General features: G+C 39.0%; 2 protein-coding genes across 4 annotated transcripts in view; both read left to right on the top strand.

The window, feature by feature from the left end:
• The window catches only part of stard13b (StAR related lipid transfer domain containing 13b), a 70777-nt gene extending 68463 nt beyond the window's left edge, over positions 1 to 2314 (top strand). For all 3 annotated transcript variants that reach the window (XM_063906757.1, XM_063906756.1, XM_063906758.1), the window contains 4 exons: positions 52 to 273; positions 637 to 854; positions 967 to 1143; positions 1414 to 2314. In XM_063906757.1, coding sequence (XP_063762827.1) covers positions 52 to 273; positions 637 to 854; positions 967 to 1143; positions 1414 to 1531 — 735 coding nt within the window. In that variant the 3' untranslated portion in view covers positions 1532 to 2314. The remainder of the gene's footprint in view (positions 1 to 51; positions 274 to 636; positions 855 to 966; positions 1144 to 1413) is intronic.
• Positions 2315 to 4618: 2304 nt separating this feature from the next.
• nbeab (neurobeachin b) overlaps positions 4619 to 20715 on the top strand; it is a 179335-nt gene continuing 163238 nt past the window's right edge. The window contains exon 1 of the mRNA XM_063906394.1: positions 4619 to 5198. Within this exon, the coding sequence (XP_063762464.1) occupies positions 4926 to 5198 (273 nt within the window). The 5' untranslated portion in view covers positions 4619 to 4925. The remainder of the gene's footprint in view (positions 5199 to 20715) is intronic.

Raw genomic sequence — 20715 nt, forward strand, 5'->3', positions numbered from 1 at the left:
TCTGTGTATATTTGCTATGAATCTTACCACATGCTTTCCTACACCCATTAGATCCCTCATGAGATGGTTACTCAGTCGCGTAATTCATACGTGGAAGCTGACTTGCATGCACCAACAATTGATGAGCTGTGCAAACATCTGGAGGATCGGGATGGAACGTACCACACTCACATGGAGGGGAGGCTTCAGAACCAGATCAAAGAGGCCCGGGAAAAGTCAAAATACTGGGTGTCCTGCAGCAGCTCTGATAACACAGAGCTCTCTTATAAGAAGGTTCATATTTATACCTCTTATCAACTCCAAGTTACAAGTTAACAACATATAATACATCATTCAAACACATATTTTAAGTTATTAAAAACACTGTACCTTATACATGTCTTAGTAGTAGTTTATCTTCACATTTAAATTAAGTTTAATCTATCAGTTATTTTTATTATTAGTTTTGACTGTTTGTTTTCATTTTTGTCATTTATCTTTTGTTTTATTTTTCTAAATTATATTAACTTAGTAAGTTGAGGGGGGGGGGGGATTTTGCAAGCCTGTGTCTTCATGACCTCTCCTGTTATTTTCTTTCATACTTAATGCATATATGTGTGCAAATAATAAAACAAATGTTTTCTTGTGTTTCTCCAGGTTGGAGATGGGAACCCTTTGAGACGCTGGCGAGTGTCTGTGGAGGTTGAAGCACCACCATCTGTAGTGTTGAACCGTGTGCTTCGAGAGCGCCACCTATGGGATGTAGACCTGCTGCAGTGGAAAGTGTGTGAGACACTGGACAAGCAGACAGAGGTGTTTCAGTATGTCCTCAATCGCATGCCCCCTCATCCAAGCAGGGACTTTGTTGTACTCAGGTGAGTGGTAAATAAATAAAAGAAAAGCAAAGCAAAGCTAAATATCTTTTTTAAATGCTATAATGTTTAATTCTCTTAGGGCTCATACTCAATGTCTTTCTGTTTATTCAAGGTCTTGGAGGACAGACTTGCCCAAAGGTGCCTGCTCCCTGGTTTCTGTGTCTATAGAGCATGAGGATTGTCCACCTGTGGGAGGGGTACGAGCAATAGTACTGGAGTCCAACTACTTGCTAGAGCCCTGCGGCTCAGGAAAGTCCAGGCTAACTCACATCTGCAGAGTGGACTTGAAGTAAGTCTCACAAAAATCTTAATGAGACATAAAATCTCAATAACTAAAGACGACATATTATGCTCATTTTCAGGTTTATATTTGTATTTTGTGCTTCTACTGTAACATGTTTACATGCTTTAATGTTCAAAAAGTGCTGTATTTGTCTAATACTGCCTGTGCTGCAACATCTCTACCTACACCTATACAAGTAATATTTGCATTATTGAGATAATAAATGTAATCTCCTTTCAAAATATAGTATATTGAATATACAGTTTTTTGTTTCAGAGGAAGGACTCCAGACTGGTACAACAAAGCCTTTGGTCACCTTTGTGCCGCAGAAGCTGCCCGGATACGCAACTCCTTTCAGCCGCTTATCGCAGACGGCCCGGAGACCAAAATCTGAAACTCTTTGCCAAGTGTGTCTGCTCAGCCTTGAGATCAAGATTGAGCCTTTGAGTCATTGCTAACACGCAGACACAAAGCATAGACAGGACCCCAGAACTAAAGCACAGTTTATTATTTTTTTTCAGAGTAAAAATGCTCTGAAAATAAATTTGAGCTCCTCTTTACTTGCACAATGACAAAAGGGGACATCTTATAGGTGCTGAGCATAATTACTCAATGGGTAAATAATCATCCTGCCGATGTCCTTAGCTTTAGGATTTTATTTACATGAATGTTGCTTAACCTGTTCATTATGATAATTATTATCTTTAATAATATTGTATTACTGCTACTTTAATCTACAATGTCTAGGACATTCAAGCTCCTTAAACGCTTCTGGGAAGCATGTATATGTTATTCTTTTCAGATTTAAAGCTATAATTATTATGATGTAGACTCCAGCGACTGTAAATATGTGTTTGAATATACTGTACATGCAAGCTAGATGTATATATTGTATATATGTGAAGGGATACATAGTATATATGTTAATATCCTATATATTGATTATTTCACTGTGTCAAGCTTCCTGTAGTACACATGGTACAAATTGTAAGCTGGTTTTACTTTGCCTCAGTATTTCCATTTTGAAATGGGTCTAATTTTATTGAACTTCGACCCCCGAGTGGTTGTGAAAAGAATGACTTAAGGTTTGACTTGTTCATACCTGCTTAATGGTACTGGATTTTCAAGTCAAGTACAAAAGACATCCTTTTACAATAAAACTATCAAAATTATAAAATGTTTTTATGCATTATTATATTCATCGCTCTTTCACATTGAAAACACAAAACAAGATATATGGATATATGAAAGAAAACAAATACCTTGAAAAAACATTGTCAGTAAGGCTGAGAGTACTGTTCATATGCACTAACTAGTCCTCCACCAACAACATTCCAGTTAATGTGGGATGAGAGTGACCTCTACTGGACATTAGAAGGAAACACATCAACATGGTTTGATGAATTTACATGGACACCTTATTGGAGCTTTCAACTAATTTGTATGCTAACATATCAGTTAATCAAAAGCTAAATCAAATGAAGAGTGCAGTTAGTTTTGTCTGGCTTTATCTCACAAGAAGATGGGCTAAACACATATGGTTGATTGACATTTATGTCCACTAGGTGGCCGTTTTTGATCAGCAGAATATTTGACATAATTGTGACCATGTTTTTTATGTATTTTATCGCAAATTAGATCTAGCTTTAAACTGGAAAAAAATAAACATGATAGGAACAGCTGTATGCAGCCGAACATTATTTCTAACTTGAGACATATTGAAGACATGCTGACACACATCAGTTTAATGAGGTCATGAAATGCAAGCTGAGCTTCTGGCTGTCGGTCAGGACGATGGACAGGATTGTTGCCAAGCTGTCAGAGTGTCTTTTATATAACCACTGGAACCTGGTTGATTTTGTCATTATGTGTTATTATATACCTTAAATATTTGTCCATATCAATTTGGGCAAAGCAAAATGAGACATGAATAAGATATTAGAGAAACACCCGTCTTGATTGTCTAATTATAAACATTTAAAACATTGAGACCAAAGGGCAGTAAAATGCATACCTTTTACTATAAAACACAATACATATAGGCGATGCATCTATGCTAATGATTTGACCACATTATTCAACTGAATAAATAACTTAAAACATTTCATTAATATAACACATTGAATGAATGGTCACAAGTGATAGGGTAGCAAATAATTTCCACGTATACCAGTCTATGGTTAATTATTAACTACCAGTTAAATGTGATGTGTCAACAAGCAGACAATACTATATACTCACCAGGACCCTGAAAGAAGAATTGACCAAGGGAATTAATCTCATTCTAATAGGATTTGATGTATTGCTTTGCACATGACTATCCAGGGTCACCTTTATGCCTCACAGTCTAATCCAGGAAATGTAACTGAATATAAAACTTAATGAAACCAGCACACCTTAGTGTTAACAGTGAAGGAAATTGTAGGATGATAATGATAATTCAGGTCAGATGTTTCCATGTGTGCATTCATGTGTTTCAAGATGATTGCTTTATAGGCTTGGTGGTAATATCCGTGTCAGACAATTTGGCAAGGCCATACAACACAGATCTCATTTGACCTTTTAGCAAGGCTATAGGATACTTCTAACAACCAAAAGGACATTAGGTCGTCTTAGTGTATCCTGTATCATATTGACACATGTATAACATATTTCTTCATAATTTCAGTTTCGATTTGAGGTTTGCATGCATTTTTCCCCAGCATAAATCAAATGTTTATTTTATCCATAAACCTTTGGAGACACTTGAGCGTTAAAGCACCCATAGTAGAAATTAGTCTTTGCTTTTATATGTGCCAGCTAACTTAGGCATCCACAGAGAATGCCGCAATTAATTGCATTATGTACACCTGTGTGTTTCCTGTAGCTATAGCTATCTATACAAATTAAATATTTTGGAGATATATATATATTTTTATCCGGAACATTTTTGTTATGCTATTATGCAAATTAGGTGCAAGGTTACATTTATATTGGCCTATGCTAATATAAAAACATATTATTATTATTATTATTATTATTATTATTATTATTATTATTATTATTATTATTATTATTATTATTATTATCATTATTATTATTATTATTATCATTATTATTATTATATAATTCATGCCGGAAACACAACTCAGGTAACTTCCGACTTTCATCTTTGTTTGGGAACGTTTGAAAGGAAGCGACATTCACGTTCTACAGCGTTACCTAAATATGAAATGTGTTACGTTAGTTTAACTTTCACTTATAGCCACACTGGTTACACCAACATACATAACTTCATACATTGGATGTTGAAGAAAATTTACACTCACTGTTTTCTTTTGGTTTGGCAAGCTTTAACTCGTTTGCCACGCTATTAGCACGAGGAAGCACTCCGCAGTCTGCTGCTCCCGCCAGGCGGGTAGAAAGCACGGAGAAGCGGCTGACCTGCTCGGCTCTCCAGCTCCATTATCGCAGCGCAGGCGTGTTTAACCGCAGGCAGGGGGCGGCAACATGGCGGTGACAGCAGCACAGACACCAAGACGCGCATTGAGAGAGCGGCACTCTCACATACACAGAGCGGGTCAGTCTGCTCAGTTAACCGGCTGGCACCCACAACACAGCGGACTCTCTTACCGGGACTCTCCGGATTGGATTTAACTGACAGAGTGATTTCTTGCTTCTGTGTTTGTTTTTCACGGTTTCGCGAGTGGTTCCTCTCTTTCATTTATTTTTGATCTCCAGAGCAGTGGTTGGATTTATTGAAAGGAGATAGCGTGTGACCGGTTTATAGCCGCCCGGTTTGGGTGGAAATGACAAGCGAGAGACCGGTGACAATGCCCGGCTCGATGTCGCTCTCGGACCGACAACCTCCCCCAGGTCACAGGCAATACGGAGCTGCAGTCTCCGCTGCCGCCGGGGAGACAACGATGATGTCCGGCTCAGGTTCAGTGATGTTCCCGGCTGGGGTTATCAATCCATCGGTTCCAATCCGGAATATCAAAATGAAATTTGCTGTTGTCATCGGACTGATCCAGGTTGGAGAGGTTAACAACAGGGATATTGTTGAAACGGTGCTGAATTTGGTAAGTCAACGTTTCCCCCCTCCTTGTTGTGTACTGTTCAGTGGCAACAATTGAATGTAATCTTGGCAATACTATTTTTTAACTCAAAACTGTGTTAATGACTATACTATTACGCAGTGCAAGTAGGCCCACTCCTGGATATGTTAAACCGCAGTCAATACAATTAAAATTCACACATGTTCACAGATTGGGGAGTTCAGGAATAGGCCTGAAACATATCTCAAGTTTTGAAGTTCTGCAAAGTCCCAACTTCCTTGTGCTTGCTTGTGAATGATGTGGATGATGTCAGGCAAGGTGTAAGTGGACTTTATGAATACATTCAGCCTGATGGTGCAGAACTTATATCAGAAGAGGTATTTTGTTTAATGTTTAATGTTGGTGAGCAGAGGCAGGGGACGTCTGCTGTGCTGTGTGTGGAAGAAGGCATGGGCCCTGGATCTAAGGGTCTCCATGTAATGCCAGGGATCACAACTTTGGTCAGGGTGTTTTTTGGGAAATACTGGTCAGCGTTTGGTGGTGATGTGGCCAGTGCAGCTCCTCAGCAGTGTTGTAAAGACAATGAATATTCTTGCTGTATACCAGATCTGCTCTTAACTTATGTGGGCTTTTTGTGGTCACAATCACCCTCTAATGAGATTAACCCAGTAAAACACAAGGTATTGTAATGCTTTTTAAACAGACACAGAGAGTCATTTCTCTTAATTCATTGAATGATGAGCTCCAGCCAAAGTGAGAGAATAATGAGAAATAAGTTGTGAGTACAAATTGTTTGGTGGTTTAAACTGATGGTATGACCAGAGTCACCAAACAAAGGCTATTTCTTCCAAAAGTACAGTGTCACATGATATGAAGAGACTGTAGAGCTACTCCATACATTTTTTGCTTATCTGGAGGACTAAAACACTAGGGCCTGTTTGCGATAGGTGGACTGCCCTTGTTACTACACTAGAGATTAATTACAACCCATTCTGGCACAACAGAAATCCACTTTGAGGAGCAAGACAAATTGTAGCCCTTGGCATGCTCACACATGAGTTGTACTGCAATAGCACCTTGCCCCCTTTCACTTTGCAGTTTTTTCTTTTTCACAGGAAATGTCCACGAGAAATTACGCACTGCAGTCTACACTGTCTTGTTCAACACTTATTTGAATTATTTACCAATTTTTGAAATGTTAAACTAATTTGTGAATACACCATAGTGTAATTTATCCAAACATTTCTCAGTCACACACAAAAACCCTGAACTTTTACATGATATATTTACAAACAAAAATACAACTTTACTCAAATGATGTGCGGACAGATAAACCATAGCAATCTTGGAACCAGATGACACTGTTGTTATATATTTCCCCCTTCATCTAAATGACATCACAAACTGCATTAATAATGCTAGCCAAGGAAGAGGGTGGAACAAGCTGTCATGCAAACAACGCTCCTATCTGTAATATGCCATGACTACAGGAATGTCTCATAAATTCAGGATATTTACGAAGTGCTGTAGAGAGGGCCTGGAGATCCAAAAGCATCTGTAACTGTATCTCATGGGGTCTAATTTGTGGAGTAATGAAACATTAATGTATTTCCCTTTTCAAGGAGCATCTTGGAACAAAATTGTATTTAGATTTTCAGACCAGGATCCTCTATTATGACAAGGTGTCTTAATCTCTTATTTAAAAAATAATAATTATACAGAGTTCTTGTTGATCTGCCAAGATGGGAAATTGAATAATACATGGACCTGATATTGCCCTTTCTTTTTACCAGAATGAGAGCCTAAAAGGGCACGTACCATCAGAAAGGTATCACTAACCATGATGTTTGAAAAACTGGATTTGTCCCATACTCAGATGTGCAATTTACAGCAGTCACCCCTATGATACTTGTCAGCTGACTTACTGCTTTCTCCAAGATGGAAGAGGAAATAAGAGAGAGTATTTCTACTTTGCTAATTGTCACTTGTTATTTAATCATTCAATGAACTTCTCTGACAAAAGAGAAAGTCACGTATCTCAACAGCCTTCGTGTTCACCATTAAAGTCACCAATAGTCTGATGGATAATGGAGAGAGGTGTGAATTAGGAAAAAGCTTTCAGGGCACATCCTCATCTTAATCCTCATGACATGTGGGAGCAACAGAGTTTTACATGCTGTCTAAAAGAGGTTGATGCACAAAATAAACTTGTGGTGGTTTTGACTGTCATGTTAGGTCAGAGTTATTACCAAGCTTATTCCGGCTTCCTGAAACCCTCACCTTTTAGACAGGTGGTGTGTGTTTAAAGCCTAGGATTTTTTCTTCATAAAGAACAGGAGCTGTGTTTAATCCAAATGCTATAGTAGTTCCGTAGTTACCTGTGATTACAACGTTTTCATGGAAGGAAAAAGCATCAAAACACGCATAGAAACTGCAACATAATCCACTCTTCCTCTACCCATTTGCATGTGCATGGTCCACATCTTCATATTTGACCCAATCATTTAAAATATGGAGAAATACAGTTTGTTTGTTTGTTTGTTTGTAGCTCCTGCTGTTAGATGATTATGTTTGTAGCTTTGAATTTTTTGTTTATCTCATGGGATTGCTTGACAAAAAAAGTACTGGTGCAGTGACTGTGGAGTATTTTGCAGATTTTGATGAATATATGAAATTGGAGACCACTGAGCCTGTATAAATCATTGGGGAACAAGATTATTCTGCAGCTGTGGATTGATGTGAGTTTCACCATTATGGCTGATAAATTCTTAGTCAACTAACCCTTATAAGGTTTTGTAAATGATGAATACATTTAATGGATAGATCGTTAAACCACAAAGAATGAACCAGAATGGTGTCTTGGACTAAAGTCATTTAGCCTAAAAGTAACGTAAAAAACGGCTAATGGGCAAAACAAATCGTGTTCGACTAAGACTCAAACAACCGTTTAGTATTCTAATCCACTAAGATGGGACAGTCCTAGTAAAAAGAGCAGCTATTTTCGATGTAAAAAATGCCTGCAGAGGCTGGGACATGGATATTTAAAACATGTTTATCATTCTTCCTTTGCCAGCTGCCAAACAAAAGGTTTTTCTGCAAGCATTTCAAATGGTATTATATTGAAAGAGGATTAGAGAGAAAGGTTACCTCAGTATTGCTATGTGTTGGTGATTTTACAGCAAACCTTCTTACTATATATATGCCCACCTCTGGCTTTTTTGATATGACTTTGATTTGCCTGCTTGGATATAAAGCACATTAGCATCCTGAAATACATTTCAATTAGAAATGGACAGATACTTAGTATTTTAAATGCCCATACTGTTACGACCAGACTAGTAGCAAATGAATTACTTTTACTAGTTCTTTAGAAATGCTACTATAACTTCCATTATGTTAGGCATATTGATGAATATTGAACTGTGATTACTATCATTGTTACTATCACTTTTGAGAGAAAGGTTATAGAATCAGAACTGAAGGGGAGACCTATTGTTGTATCAACAACCTAATTACTATAAGGATGATATGATGTCCGGTGAGTTGGCCTACCTGAACCATGTGACTGCTCTCCGGACTTGGTGTCAGCAGAGTGCGCTGGATGATTATCTGATTATCTGTTCTGACTGGAGTCTGCCACTCGGCTCGTCATTAGTACCTAGCAATCAACATTGTCACTAAGAAAGGATGTTTTGTTTACTGCTGCTTCTCTTTGTTTGGAGTCAATCTTTATTAAGTGAATGAAGCGCTTCACTTGAGTACTGCACCAGAATCTCTGGAAGTTGTTTTTTAGTGGATGATGTGCTCTCCTGTGACTTGGTCCTGTCTTGTCATGGTAAGATCTCAGTCATCATAAAGCACAAGGGTATAGGGAAAGAGTTCGAGTTCAGTTAAATGCTGATAATCACATTGTGTTCAGTATTCTAAGTCATTGCAGAATATTTTTGTATTAAGCCAAGATTATGATCTGTCCTGAACCAAGTTGTGCCAGTGATCAAACAGATCGCTAACGACTTTGAATAGTCCTGAAAATGAATAATGTACTGCAAGACCAGAGGTTGAAGATCAAAGTGTAGAGTGGAAGGCTTTATACACATAGGAACCTGTACTGACTCTCCATATGTATCTTTTGTTTTTTAAAGAGACAATGCACATTAATAACTGAGCACTTGAGTCCATCATGTTAATGTGTCAGATTTAGCCATAAAGCTATATGCATTCCCTGGCAGGTTTAATTGAAAAACTAAAATTATAGAGGTACATTAGAAGTCATAAAACACAGGTGGTTAGTTGGCTAAATTCTGCGAGCCTCCGTTTAAATCTTAAACGTGTATATATAAATAAAAAAAACGTCATGATGGTGCAGTAGAGCTGTCCGTTTAAAACAAACAGTGCAGCTGTCTATAATCTGCCATCCTTCAGTGGACTTTCAATGGTTTGGTTGTGGATGTACTGTCCACTATCTGAAGACATACTTTATAAGGATGGAGGGCTCTAATTGGCTTATAGGTATGTATGTGAGAATGAGTAACTCTGTCTGTCTGACTTAGCCCCAGCCATGCACTGGCGATCTGCCCAGAGAGTGTTTGTCCTTTGCCAACTGAATTCTACGAGTTAAGCTCCAGCACGCTGTGAGTGAAAACAAGCCTCACGATCATTAAAGAATGTATATTTGGGCTTGTTGCAAAGGGGGTGGCACATCCGGTGTCCCACATGGACCTACAACTTTCTCTTTGTGTGACAGTGTTGTATTTTCTTAAACACCCACATGCTCATTTTGTGCCAATATCCTTTATCAAAACTAATGGGAGGACAGTGATTTTAATCTTTCAAGTATAGGCAGCCTGAAATGTAATCGAGATTGAGGTAATGTGTTAAAAAATGTGGTGGAGTCATGCCTTCAAGGTTGTTGTAATTCCACAGTAAATAAGCTCGGGCGCTTGAGCTCTGCCATATGACTTGGAGGCATTTTCAAACTTGTATCTTTGGATAGAATGGGGGGGGGGGGGTCCTCCTATACACTCCCAGTCACTGACGATCAATACTGGTGATTAAGGTGATGTTGAATATTTATCTGAAGTTTTAAAACATTTGTAAAATGAGATTTGTGCAATGGGCAATTAATATAACTGTACAGATCATAAACAAGGTTTTATACCTGCTATCTGACTAAGGGAGAAATAGATGTGTTGTTGTCATATCATTATTTTAGTTTTTAAAAGATAATTAGGACGGTGTCGTTTTAGTTAAGAGTGTTTAACAAGACTTCAAACCAGATGAGTGCTTGATTTACATTTCTGCTTCGGACTGTGTTACAAGTGGCGAACTTGGGCAGTGTTATGGAGGTGGAAGAGAGGTGCCTTTGTGATTTGATGTTGTTTTCTCAGACATCAATTGCAGTTACAGTTTGGACTTACTTTTGGTTGGAATAAAAGAGGTTAGGAGCTGAAGGTTTAAGGGAGGGCTTTTCATATCCTGCTCTGTGGAGGTTGTTATTTTGTTATTTTGAAGTCATTTAAAATACATGTTGTTCTGCATTAAAAGATCATTCTGGCCCCGGCCGTGGCACAACTGGCTGGGGCACCTGCACCGTATGCCGGCGACCCGGGTTCGTTTCCCGGCCCGTGGTCCTTTCCGGATCCCACCCCGACTCTCTTTCCCACTTTCCTGTCACTGTCCTATCCGATTAAAGGCAACAAGCCCCCAAAAAATAACCAAAAAAAAAAAAGAAAAGAAAAGATCATTCCAAGCCGGCATCAAGGCAACATTTAACTTTGCCATTATAGCAATTGAAAATGGTCTTTGGGTAAAGCAACTTGAGTTTTGGTAAAGCAAAACAGGACATGCATAAGGAATTAATTGAGAATGGAATCGAAGCTGACCAAAGTTAAATAACTTTTCTCTTTTGAAAAATAAGTTAAACAATAGTGGTGCGGAACTTTGCTGTTAAAGGAAGTCCGTATGATTAGAAATGTATACTAGATCAAACGCTCGTGTTGGTCTAAACTGCTTTAAGATATGGTCGAATTTTTCCGGAACCATCCCTCTGCTGCTGTCGAGACAGATGAACAGTTGATAAATCTTAGATCAATATCATCTCTTGGCAGTGTTACTTTTTTGCAAATGTCACAATTCCCCCCCCCCCCCCACAATTGTTTGACATGTCCTCTTCAAACATTACTTAATGCGTCCGTGCCATTTTGCTCCTCACTGCATGTCACTGCAATGTTTTTGTCTAAGAAAACAAATGACTTATGCTTCTGACATTTGGATCTGTTTCTGGATTTGTTAGACATCATAGCAATACATTCTAAAAGATGTGTCTTAGTTATTGATCTGACATATGGTCCATTTTATTTCATCCCCTAGCTCTTCTTATGTCCTGCCGAAATGCCCTTCAGCATTAATCCTTACTAAAGGTCCAAACATGCTACTCAACATGCATAAGTGTTCCCCTTCATCAAATTCTTTTCATATGCCTTTTATAGATATTTTCCACTTGCAAAATAGGGGGCTATAGTATGCTACTACTTTACTTCCTCACTAATTAATGTTCTCTGCAAAGCCTTCACATTTCAGAGCATTTTCATCTGATCTACGATAATATCTGTCTGGGATTTGAAGGAAATTGAAATTCTGTTTTGGTGCAAATGTGTTTATTTAAAAGGAAACGGAAACTGTTGATTGTTTCAGGGAGCATGCACACATTTATTGTTCCTCAACCAAAGTTAAAGTGATGAATTACATATTTAAAACTTTCTACTGGAAATACTAAACAATAATACAAAACAAGTCAACAATCGGCCATCTTTTTCTTTTCTGCTTTATGTATCACAGCATTCTCATATTTCTATTCTTCCTGAGATCCTTGCGGGTTGATTCAAGCATGTCTTGATGCCCTTGATCCATCTTATTTATGATTTGTGTCTTTTATATCAATTAACAAAAGAAAAATCATGCACATTGTTTACATAGAATCAGCAATATGCTTTCTATGAACTACTCATGCTACCTTTGGGGCTACCACTGTAAAGTTGTCAAATTAAAACAATTCTACATTTACAGGGCCAGAATAGGAATTAAGGAGAATGCTGAAGGTCATCTTTCTATGAAACATTAGCTTCATTGAAATGTTGGTATAGACCTTCTGTGGTTGCATTGATGACCAAAAGCCAGTGCCTTCAGGGAATGCTAAAGAGATATCTCAAAGAGCTGCACAATGGCTATGGAAGTATTCCTCTCTGTTCCCCCCCATGCTTTACTCTTTTCACGCATTGCTCATACCTCTTACTCGCTCAAGCAGTATTACCCCAGAGATGTGCTGATGGTATATTATTTGGCTGGTGCCTACATCATGTGTCAGGGTGCATTCTGGGATGCATGGGCCAGGTCTTTGGAGTAATGTTTACCACAACTGATGCCCGGTTGACCCAGAAGCGATGTCTTTCAGGACATTGTTTATGTTGTTTACCATATGATGTGGAAAAGTGTAGCTACACATTCCTGTGATAATAAAATGGGTTAAGATGGCAGAAAGCTTAACAAATTAGGCATATAATGTTCTTCTTTCCTGTAGCTGCACACAATTAAGACATTGTGCTTACAGCCTTTTTGCTCAAATTTTCTTTGGACATATTTATTTAATACATATTTAATGTACTTGACCATTTTTGCTATTTAGACTTTAATGGTATTTGGTTCCTTGCTGATCTTTTTCAAAAGCACATTATTCCTTCTCTACCACAGGATGTGCGATGGTCATTTTGCTGTGATGTTAACTCTGCTTTGTCCAATTTTGCACCACTCTTCCTCCACCAACCTTTGAAGACAAGAGGTTGACAGAAATGGAGAAAAGAGGAATACAAAAAACAAGTCTGAAATATGTGTTTAAAACATTCCTTAGTCAAGGGTTAGTCTCTTTCACTCATTAGATTCTTTTGAATGGTGGCATTTGTAACATTACACCTAACATGCCATAGCTGCTGACTGTGCAATCCTATCTTTACCCCCTCAAGTAGCACTACATACAAATTGTAAGCAATGCATAGTGAGGTACTAAGCTGCTGCTAACCAGGCCTGTTCACAGCCAGGGGAAGTGTGTTGGATTATCAGCAGCAGCAATGTGAATAATCAGGCTCAGTCCCAGGTGGAGCTGGTTTTGGCAGTCAACCAAACCTACCCTGGGTGTTAATGCCTTGTCTCCCCCATAGGAACAATGCCCTGTGCACACATGCTCATTTCTATGGAGATGAGCTGCATCCCTGATCAGGATAACATGCAAAGTCATATCTCTGGCTGCAGCTGGGTGACAGCCTGCTAATGCAACAGAGCACTGGCATCACAGTGCACAGCCAAAGCAAACACATATAAGATATATGGCCCTGTTCCTGACAGTCATTATCTGGTACAGTTGTGCTTGGTAGTGGAAATCTTTGTCATCTTTGGATCGAACCAGAATACGTGAATGAAAGCCAGGCGACATGTTTGCTGTGTTGTTTATTTGGCTTGTATAAGATGTGGTCTAGCTTCAAAATGAACTTGTGTTTGACATAAAACAAATTAATCCAAAAGCAGTCAGCAGTGTAATTGGGTGTTAGGGTGTGAGTGATTGGAATTGTCTCTGTGTTGGAGAATCATTTGTACACCCTGAAGTCATGCAACCTAACAAATGGATTTTCTTGGATAACAAGTAAAAGATCTCCAGCATTAGATTTGCTCTTTTATCAGTTTATTCTAGCCCAAAATGCTGGATTGTGTTTTGGACAGTACTCAGGTCTATGCACCAATGAAATATAGAGTGTTTAGGCCTATATAATATATCTTGCCGATCGTTACTGCGCTTATTACACTCTCAACAGTTAACAAAGAAGCGAGATTGCACACTTAAATATTTCTCTCATCAGCTCCAGTAAAAATGATCTCCGTGTCCAAAATCGATGATATAAGCAGATAACTGAGCCATCTCACTGCTTTTATTTTTCTCAGTGGAAAACATTGTATCCAAAGAATAATTTATTGCTGGATTATTTTATTTTCGTTTCACAACATCTGTGTAAATGTATTTGTCTTTGATAGCAGCAGCTACCTCCCTCTGGGACCACCTTACCTCATGTTAGACCTCTTTTCATCTTAACATTGGAAAGTGATTCATGCAAATGTATTTAAATCATGTAAATTCCAAAGGTCCCCCTCTTTCGTGTAACCAGGTTGTTAAAAGGGTGTGTAATAATGTGAAGCAAAAGAACAACTTGAACATAATTTGTAATATGTGGGAAAACACAGAAATCAGGGCATCGAATATCAGCGTAACCATATCTGGCTAGCAACATTTGTCCTATTTGAGATAGAAATCAATATAATATGAAATAATTCCTGTTCTTCAACTTGAATCTCTTCATAAACGCGGTGATTTGTCAGTCATTGAAGTCCTGGAAGGATTCATATTAAGCTCCTGTTTTCAACTTCCCTGAGGCAGTGAATGACAGGATGGATCTGTTTGTGTGCTTTGACATTTACTCTGATTTTCAGTGCATGAACAAACAAAGTTACTTTAAACATGTTCACTGTGTTGCAACAGTGCCTTGTCAATAGAAAGATGGTCTTTGTATGTTTCCATTGCTGCTAGTGACAGGAACACATAAGAGTAACTCACTTTATCGAGTAGCATGAGGCCTCTGAGGTCTGCATTACAGGAAGTGACAGATGTGTAATTCTGTGTTGCACATGAGCCACTAGGCAGTTAATGATGTGTGCTGTGAATACAGATTTCTACATTATGCCTGACAATGCTGTCATTGTTGATGGGGTGGTTCTGTTTGGAATACCTTATGTTTTATACGCACTTCACTCCCTTTGGTCTTGAAGTGCTGCCACACTGCAGCCGTGTGTTGCCATTCTAACTGAGGGGGCTCTGTTCATCCTCTGCTGCTTTTTGCAATCCTGCAAAGGCTTTGCTTTTGATAAAGGTTAGCGCAATCAATCTCCCAGATGTTTATATTTATTGCTCCAGTACAGCTGGGATGTTACCATTTCCTGCTGATATTGAAGCATGAAGGACTCCGACTTATATCACACACTGATTTAATGTAGCTAAAGTAAGGGGGAAATACTGGGGGGCTTAGTGGGAGTTAGGGGTTTGGATTACAATTAATACTTGGGGATCAGCGTAATGAACGGAGACACCATCCATTTTCATGGCTCATTATCCTCCATGCCACATTCAAACTGGGTATTTTATAATTAGTCACTTGGACATACTTTGTCTGCTGTCTGCTTATTTTTCCATCTGCTTTAAAGCAATAACTTTTGAACTACACTGATTGACACGTTTGCCATTGAATATTAAGGCACGTCTTGAATGAAACATCAGTGGAGCTTAACTCTTGATTCAAACTGTTGCTCATACATATATTCATGACACTAATGGGCACCTTCATGTGTTCTACTTCTACTAATTGTGATTAATGAATGGATATGGCAGCTTGTTTTGTCCTATAAAGTGATCAAACTGCACTTTTGCCATTTGTGCACATCAGTGTTTTTTTTTGCTTATGTTATATTGGCATTGAGCTAATTCTGATTCACAGCACCCTATGGATTGCTTTTTGTGATTTTCGATGTTTAAACTGATTTGAATAGGGATCCACTTTACCAAGGCCAGTGTAAATCCTACAGCCACCCTACAGTAAAAAAAATACACATAATATTATTATGCTTAAAATGATACAACAGTGGATACATTGAAGTGCTTCATAGTGCACTGCATTTCTCTTTTATTGCTTTTGGGGAAGCAATTGAGTCTCTGTGTGTTGTACGCATGGGCATATTGAAGCCCACTTTCAAGCAAAGGCTAAATGCTAAATGTGTGTCTCTGGCTAATGCCGTTAGTCGTGAGAGTTGGACTGCTTTGAAAGGAACATCTGGCCGGAGAGCCTCACTGTTGCTCAGAAGAGTCTCAAGCAGAGGAGGATTAGTGCCGTGGCATTTAGTTGAAGATGATTCAGCATGGAATTAGATGGCCTATATGGAACACAGCTTGGGACAGTGGCAGTCTTGCTCTGCTTGTTAATATGAATCCAGGGTGTTAGCAGTGGTGAAAGGCCGTGGACATGGCTGAATCCTGGCATCATGCTTCTGACTGATAATACATGCTTTGATTAATGTCTCAGTACTTTATCTCTTATTCCCTGGCTTTGGGCAGAAAATCCACACTCTTTTCACAGCTTCTATTTTCCCATTTCTGTAAATTGCATCAAGCATATTCTACTTCTCATCGAGTATTTGGCTTTTTCAAAGCTGCGGGCTGTGTTTTGATTTTATTGATCCACAGTTTAGTATCCCACCTGTCTATCCCATATCTGGCCCAGGCATTGCTCCATTCACACAGAATCTACAGGAGGGAGCGGATTAAACAACAAAACAAGTCAACAATGGGAGATACTAGTGAGACAGTAATATATATTTCTTCTTTTCAATTATTACATTTTACTTTCTTACTAATAGTATCACGAGAAAAAACATGGTCATGTTGAGGAATCAGAAATCCCACCAAAAATCATTTCTAAGAACTCTAGAAAATAGCTTTCGGGCCCATAAGTATTTGACATGTCACTCAGTAGGAACAAACACAAAATACTAGACATAATGGTCATTGTGGCCTACTTGATATACTTAGGAAATTCCATCCTTTTATCTTCGTGTTTTGTGTATTACTGCACTTACATTTCCATTCTGATGGATTCAACAAACAACTCTTCCTTTATTAATGTGCAATATTTAAAGGGGACCAGGTCGCATCCAAACGAGTAACGATATGCCTTTTCATCCCAGGTGCTGGTTTTTAGAGCACGGAAAGCACGCGGTTATCATTGTGGCTTACAACTTGCACACAGTCTGAGTGTAGGGCTGTGTGTTTATGGAGAGAGTGTGGGCGTACTTTCTAGTTATCTTGTATCACAGGATTATTGTCCATAGGTATGCTGTGTCAAATCTACTGGCGTTACTCTTACCTGGGCCGTAAAGGCATTCAGCAGGGGTCCCAGGCTTAAATCAAAACGCTGGATGAAAAAACAAAATGTCTTTGGCAATCACTTTCACAGTGTGACAAATAGAGCGTTAAAGCCACTCATCACTAAATAAGTCTCTTTTTACAGAGCAAAAGGATAAATTGCTCTCGGACAATAGCTGATGGGTTCGGAGATTGCATTTCGGGCAATGCTTTCCACCTTTATTTGTTCTCTACATGGACCGTTAACCGGCCTGCAACCAAATCATGCACGGACATGATTGGTCAATACAGAATTGTTCTGATTGCAAACCTTGTCCCATTGCCTACACATTTTGCATTCATATGAATATATTTAGTTGAAGTAATACGAGTTCGATTTTTGTTCCACTCTTTGAAGGGCTTACTCCTCCAGTGGCACAAAGCCAACTATGGCTGAGGCAGGTGTCTTTTTGACCTTGGAGAAATCGCTGCATCAGCACACAGGGGTAATAGATGATAGAGGATAGGAAATGGGGTGAGTAGAAGTTCAGGACAGCCACATCGTAACTCTGGGGCACGGGAGGACAGCCAAGCTAAATCCATGTGTCCGCTGCGATTGCACTTTAAAACAACAATATGTTCACAATGGAGGCATTATCGATGATTAGACTGTTCTGAGTTTATCTTTATGGCTAAAAGTAGGAAAGGTCCCCGTGGCTACACGCCTGCAGTGGTCACTGTTAATGTTTCTAATCATCCATGCAGCTCCGTGGCTACTACTCATGGCCAGAGGGTGGATAATATTTCCCTTGTTTGAAGAAGTGCAGTCTGGCACTGTCTTTCCTGTAAATATTCAACCCACAGTCTGTTCCGTCAGTCCCATAGAACATTGAGTTTTATTTAAAAGGCTTATATTTATGACGGTCTATTGACCCAGGAGTCAGTGTTTGTCTGACCTCCCAGCCCTCTGTCGGGCTGCAGTCACAGCCACTACTCTGGAACAGTTCTGTCTGTCAGACTTTATTAAGAGTGTTGAACAAATTAGGGAGCCACTACTTGCCTAGAGAGGTTCTTAAAAATAATGTGCCCTGCCAAGTCTAACAAAGAAGAACATTACATCTCTGACAGTCCCAAAAGCCTCAAAGCCCTAGTGATCACATTTTATTGCTGACTTGACTACCAATCTTTTAACCATTCTTAGAACCATTTATCGAATCCCTCTCTTTGTTCACTTTATCATTTAATAATATAATTGGTTACCTTTGTAGAAGGATTGAAACATGAATCTGGACATGAACACCTACCAAGAGCCATATGTCATTTTGTGTAAATTAGTAAGGCTCTGACAATTTCAATGTGATTCCTCAGGTTACAAACAGGCCGCTATGGGAAGTTCTTATTTACTGACTTGTGAATTTCAGTCATTTGTTTAAAAGCACACCTCAAAATAGTCACACCTGAGTATAGTGACTGTACATGGAAAGGCTAGGTTTAAGTAACATGCTTACAAGCAAACACCCTAAAGGTGGCCTGCAAACTGAGCCTCCCAACCCTTCTGTCTATCCTCCAGGAGGTGCTCTTTAATCAGTTTAACTGACAGAGAGACAAGTGAATGTTTAAAAAGGCTTGTGCTTATCGAGGTAAGCAGAGGCTTAAAGGAAAATGTCAAGTAAAGACACATGGCACAGTATTAAATGGACAGCAACATATTTAATGTAATACAAAGTTAGAGCACAAAGCAATTGAGATGTTTGTCACCTCTTTTTTTGCTGATCCCAATAAAATGACAACAATAAACACACTGAAGAGATCCACTTGCCATGGTACTGCATGATCAGATCGGGCAGTGACAGAAATACATTCTATTATCTCAACTGCATGAACACTCTACCTCGATGAATGTCTGAGTGTTCAGCTGCTGTGCTTTGTCAGTGGAGTCTTGTTCGTTCATTCCATCTGACAGCTGTCATTTTAGACAGTGTGTGGGAATGATTTTACTGTGCTTCCAGCAGTCAAGCGTGTTTCGCCTTTGGAACAGTGTTATGTTCGCTGGTTTATGAGATTGAGTTTGTGACCTATTATATGGGGGGGTCAGTTTGAGCTTAACAGCGGAAAAACAGAAAAGTATCTGCTGATTGACGGGAAAACGATTTAGCAGAGGAGTCAAAAACGGGTTCATCGTTATCCTTAAACCTCTAGTGTTTTATCTACAACCATTCCTTTCTGTCGAGGGATTTAAGTACACACATTCAGTTACATTCCAGCAAGTATGTACTGTATATTAGAATCAAGCCAACAGGCTAAATGTTGATGTCCCAAAATATAATATACTGCAGTCAGGGCTTAACCAGGTTATTCTAAACACGTTATGTTATTTACACATGCTGCATACAACTGGATTACTCTAGTAACCAGATTAAGTAAGACATGAACCATGCCTGGAAGTGTGGCCCCTGATTGGATTAAATCATTGTTCTTAACACTCTCAGTTCAGATCCAGATAACCTTGTCTGTCTGACTTGGAAGCCTCCAATATGAAACCTCGGGGGTGGGGTACAGTCGGCCACTGTCAGTACATTTATTCTCAGTCATAGGCCAGCTTGTGCTTCCAGGTCCATCGCTTGTTGCTGGACGGTGTGCCTGTGTTTCTGTACTGAGCCGTAGGATTGCCATGTGTGAGAGAGCATTGCCAAGTCTCTCTCTGGGGCCATCTGCAGATTAGTGTGTGTTGCCTGAGTTATCATATTTCTGTCCAATCATTTCTTTGCCTATTAGTCTTAATATGCTGTCCTGTATTCTTAACACATATTTCTATACTGTTCTCCAGCCATAGGGCTCCAGGTAGCATGGTTTGTCTCACGCACATTCTGTCCAGTACAGTTAGACATTCTGCATTTACAAGCACCGTTAGATCGGACCATTATCCAGTTTAAAAAGGGAGTTGTGAGTAAAAATGTGATGAGATAAGAATATATTTATCATTGACCATCACACATGGGCAGTGCTGGGCAGTATACCGTTTCATACCGAATACCATGAACTTTATATCGTATAATATTCATTTTCCTTATACCGCAATAAGGAAAATGAACAATAATTTGCTCAATCCTTAGCACTACATCTCTCTTAATATATCCAACCTCGTACTTTTAAGGAACTGGTTTTTTTTGGGGTTGTTTTGTATATATTGACTGTTCTTTTAGTTATGCCCTTTATATATGTAAGTTGGGTATATAGGAGTGAATGTATATACAGATTCTATATTGTATATTTTTACTTTTACCTTTTTTATATACCTCGGGACTGTGGGAAACAGTATGTCGAACTTTCTGTCGTACACACTAATGGAAAGATTGACAATAAAGTTGACTTTGACTGAATACCGCCTAAAAACTGGCGAAGCTCGAGAGGTGCGTCAGTGAAAGGAGTCCCCTGGGGAATTCAAAGAAGTTGAATTTGATAAGCAACTGTGGGACAACAAACTGAAATATTTTGCTATAATCTATTTTTAAAAATCCCAAAACAAATGGGGTACAGCGCCTAGCGTGGTAGTAG

This window comes from Eleginops maclovinus, chromosome 18 (assembly GCF_036324505.1).
Source record: "Eleginops maclovinus isolate JMC-PN-2008 ecotype Puerto Natales chromosome 18, JC_Emac_rtc_rv5, whole genome shotgun sequence".
NCBI classification, from domain to species: Eukaryota; Metazoa; Chordata; class Actinopteri; order Perciformes; family Eleginopidae; genus Eleginops; species Eleginops maclovinus.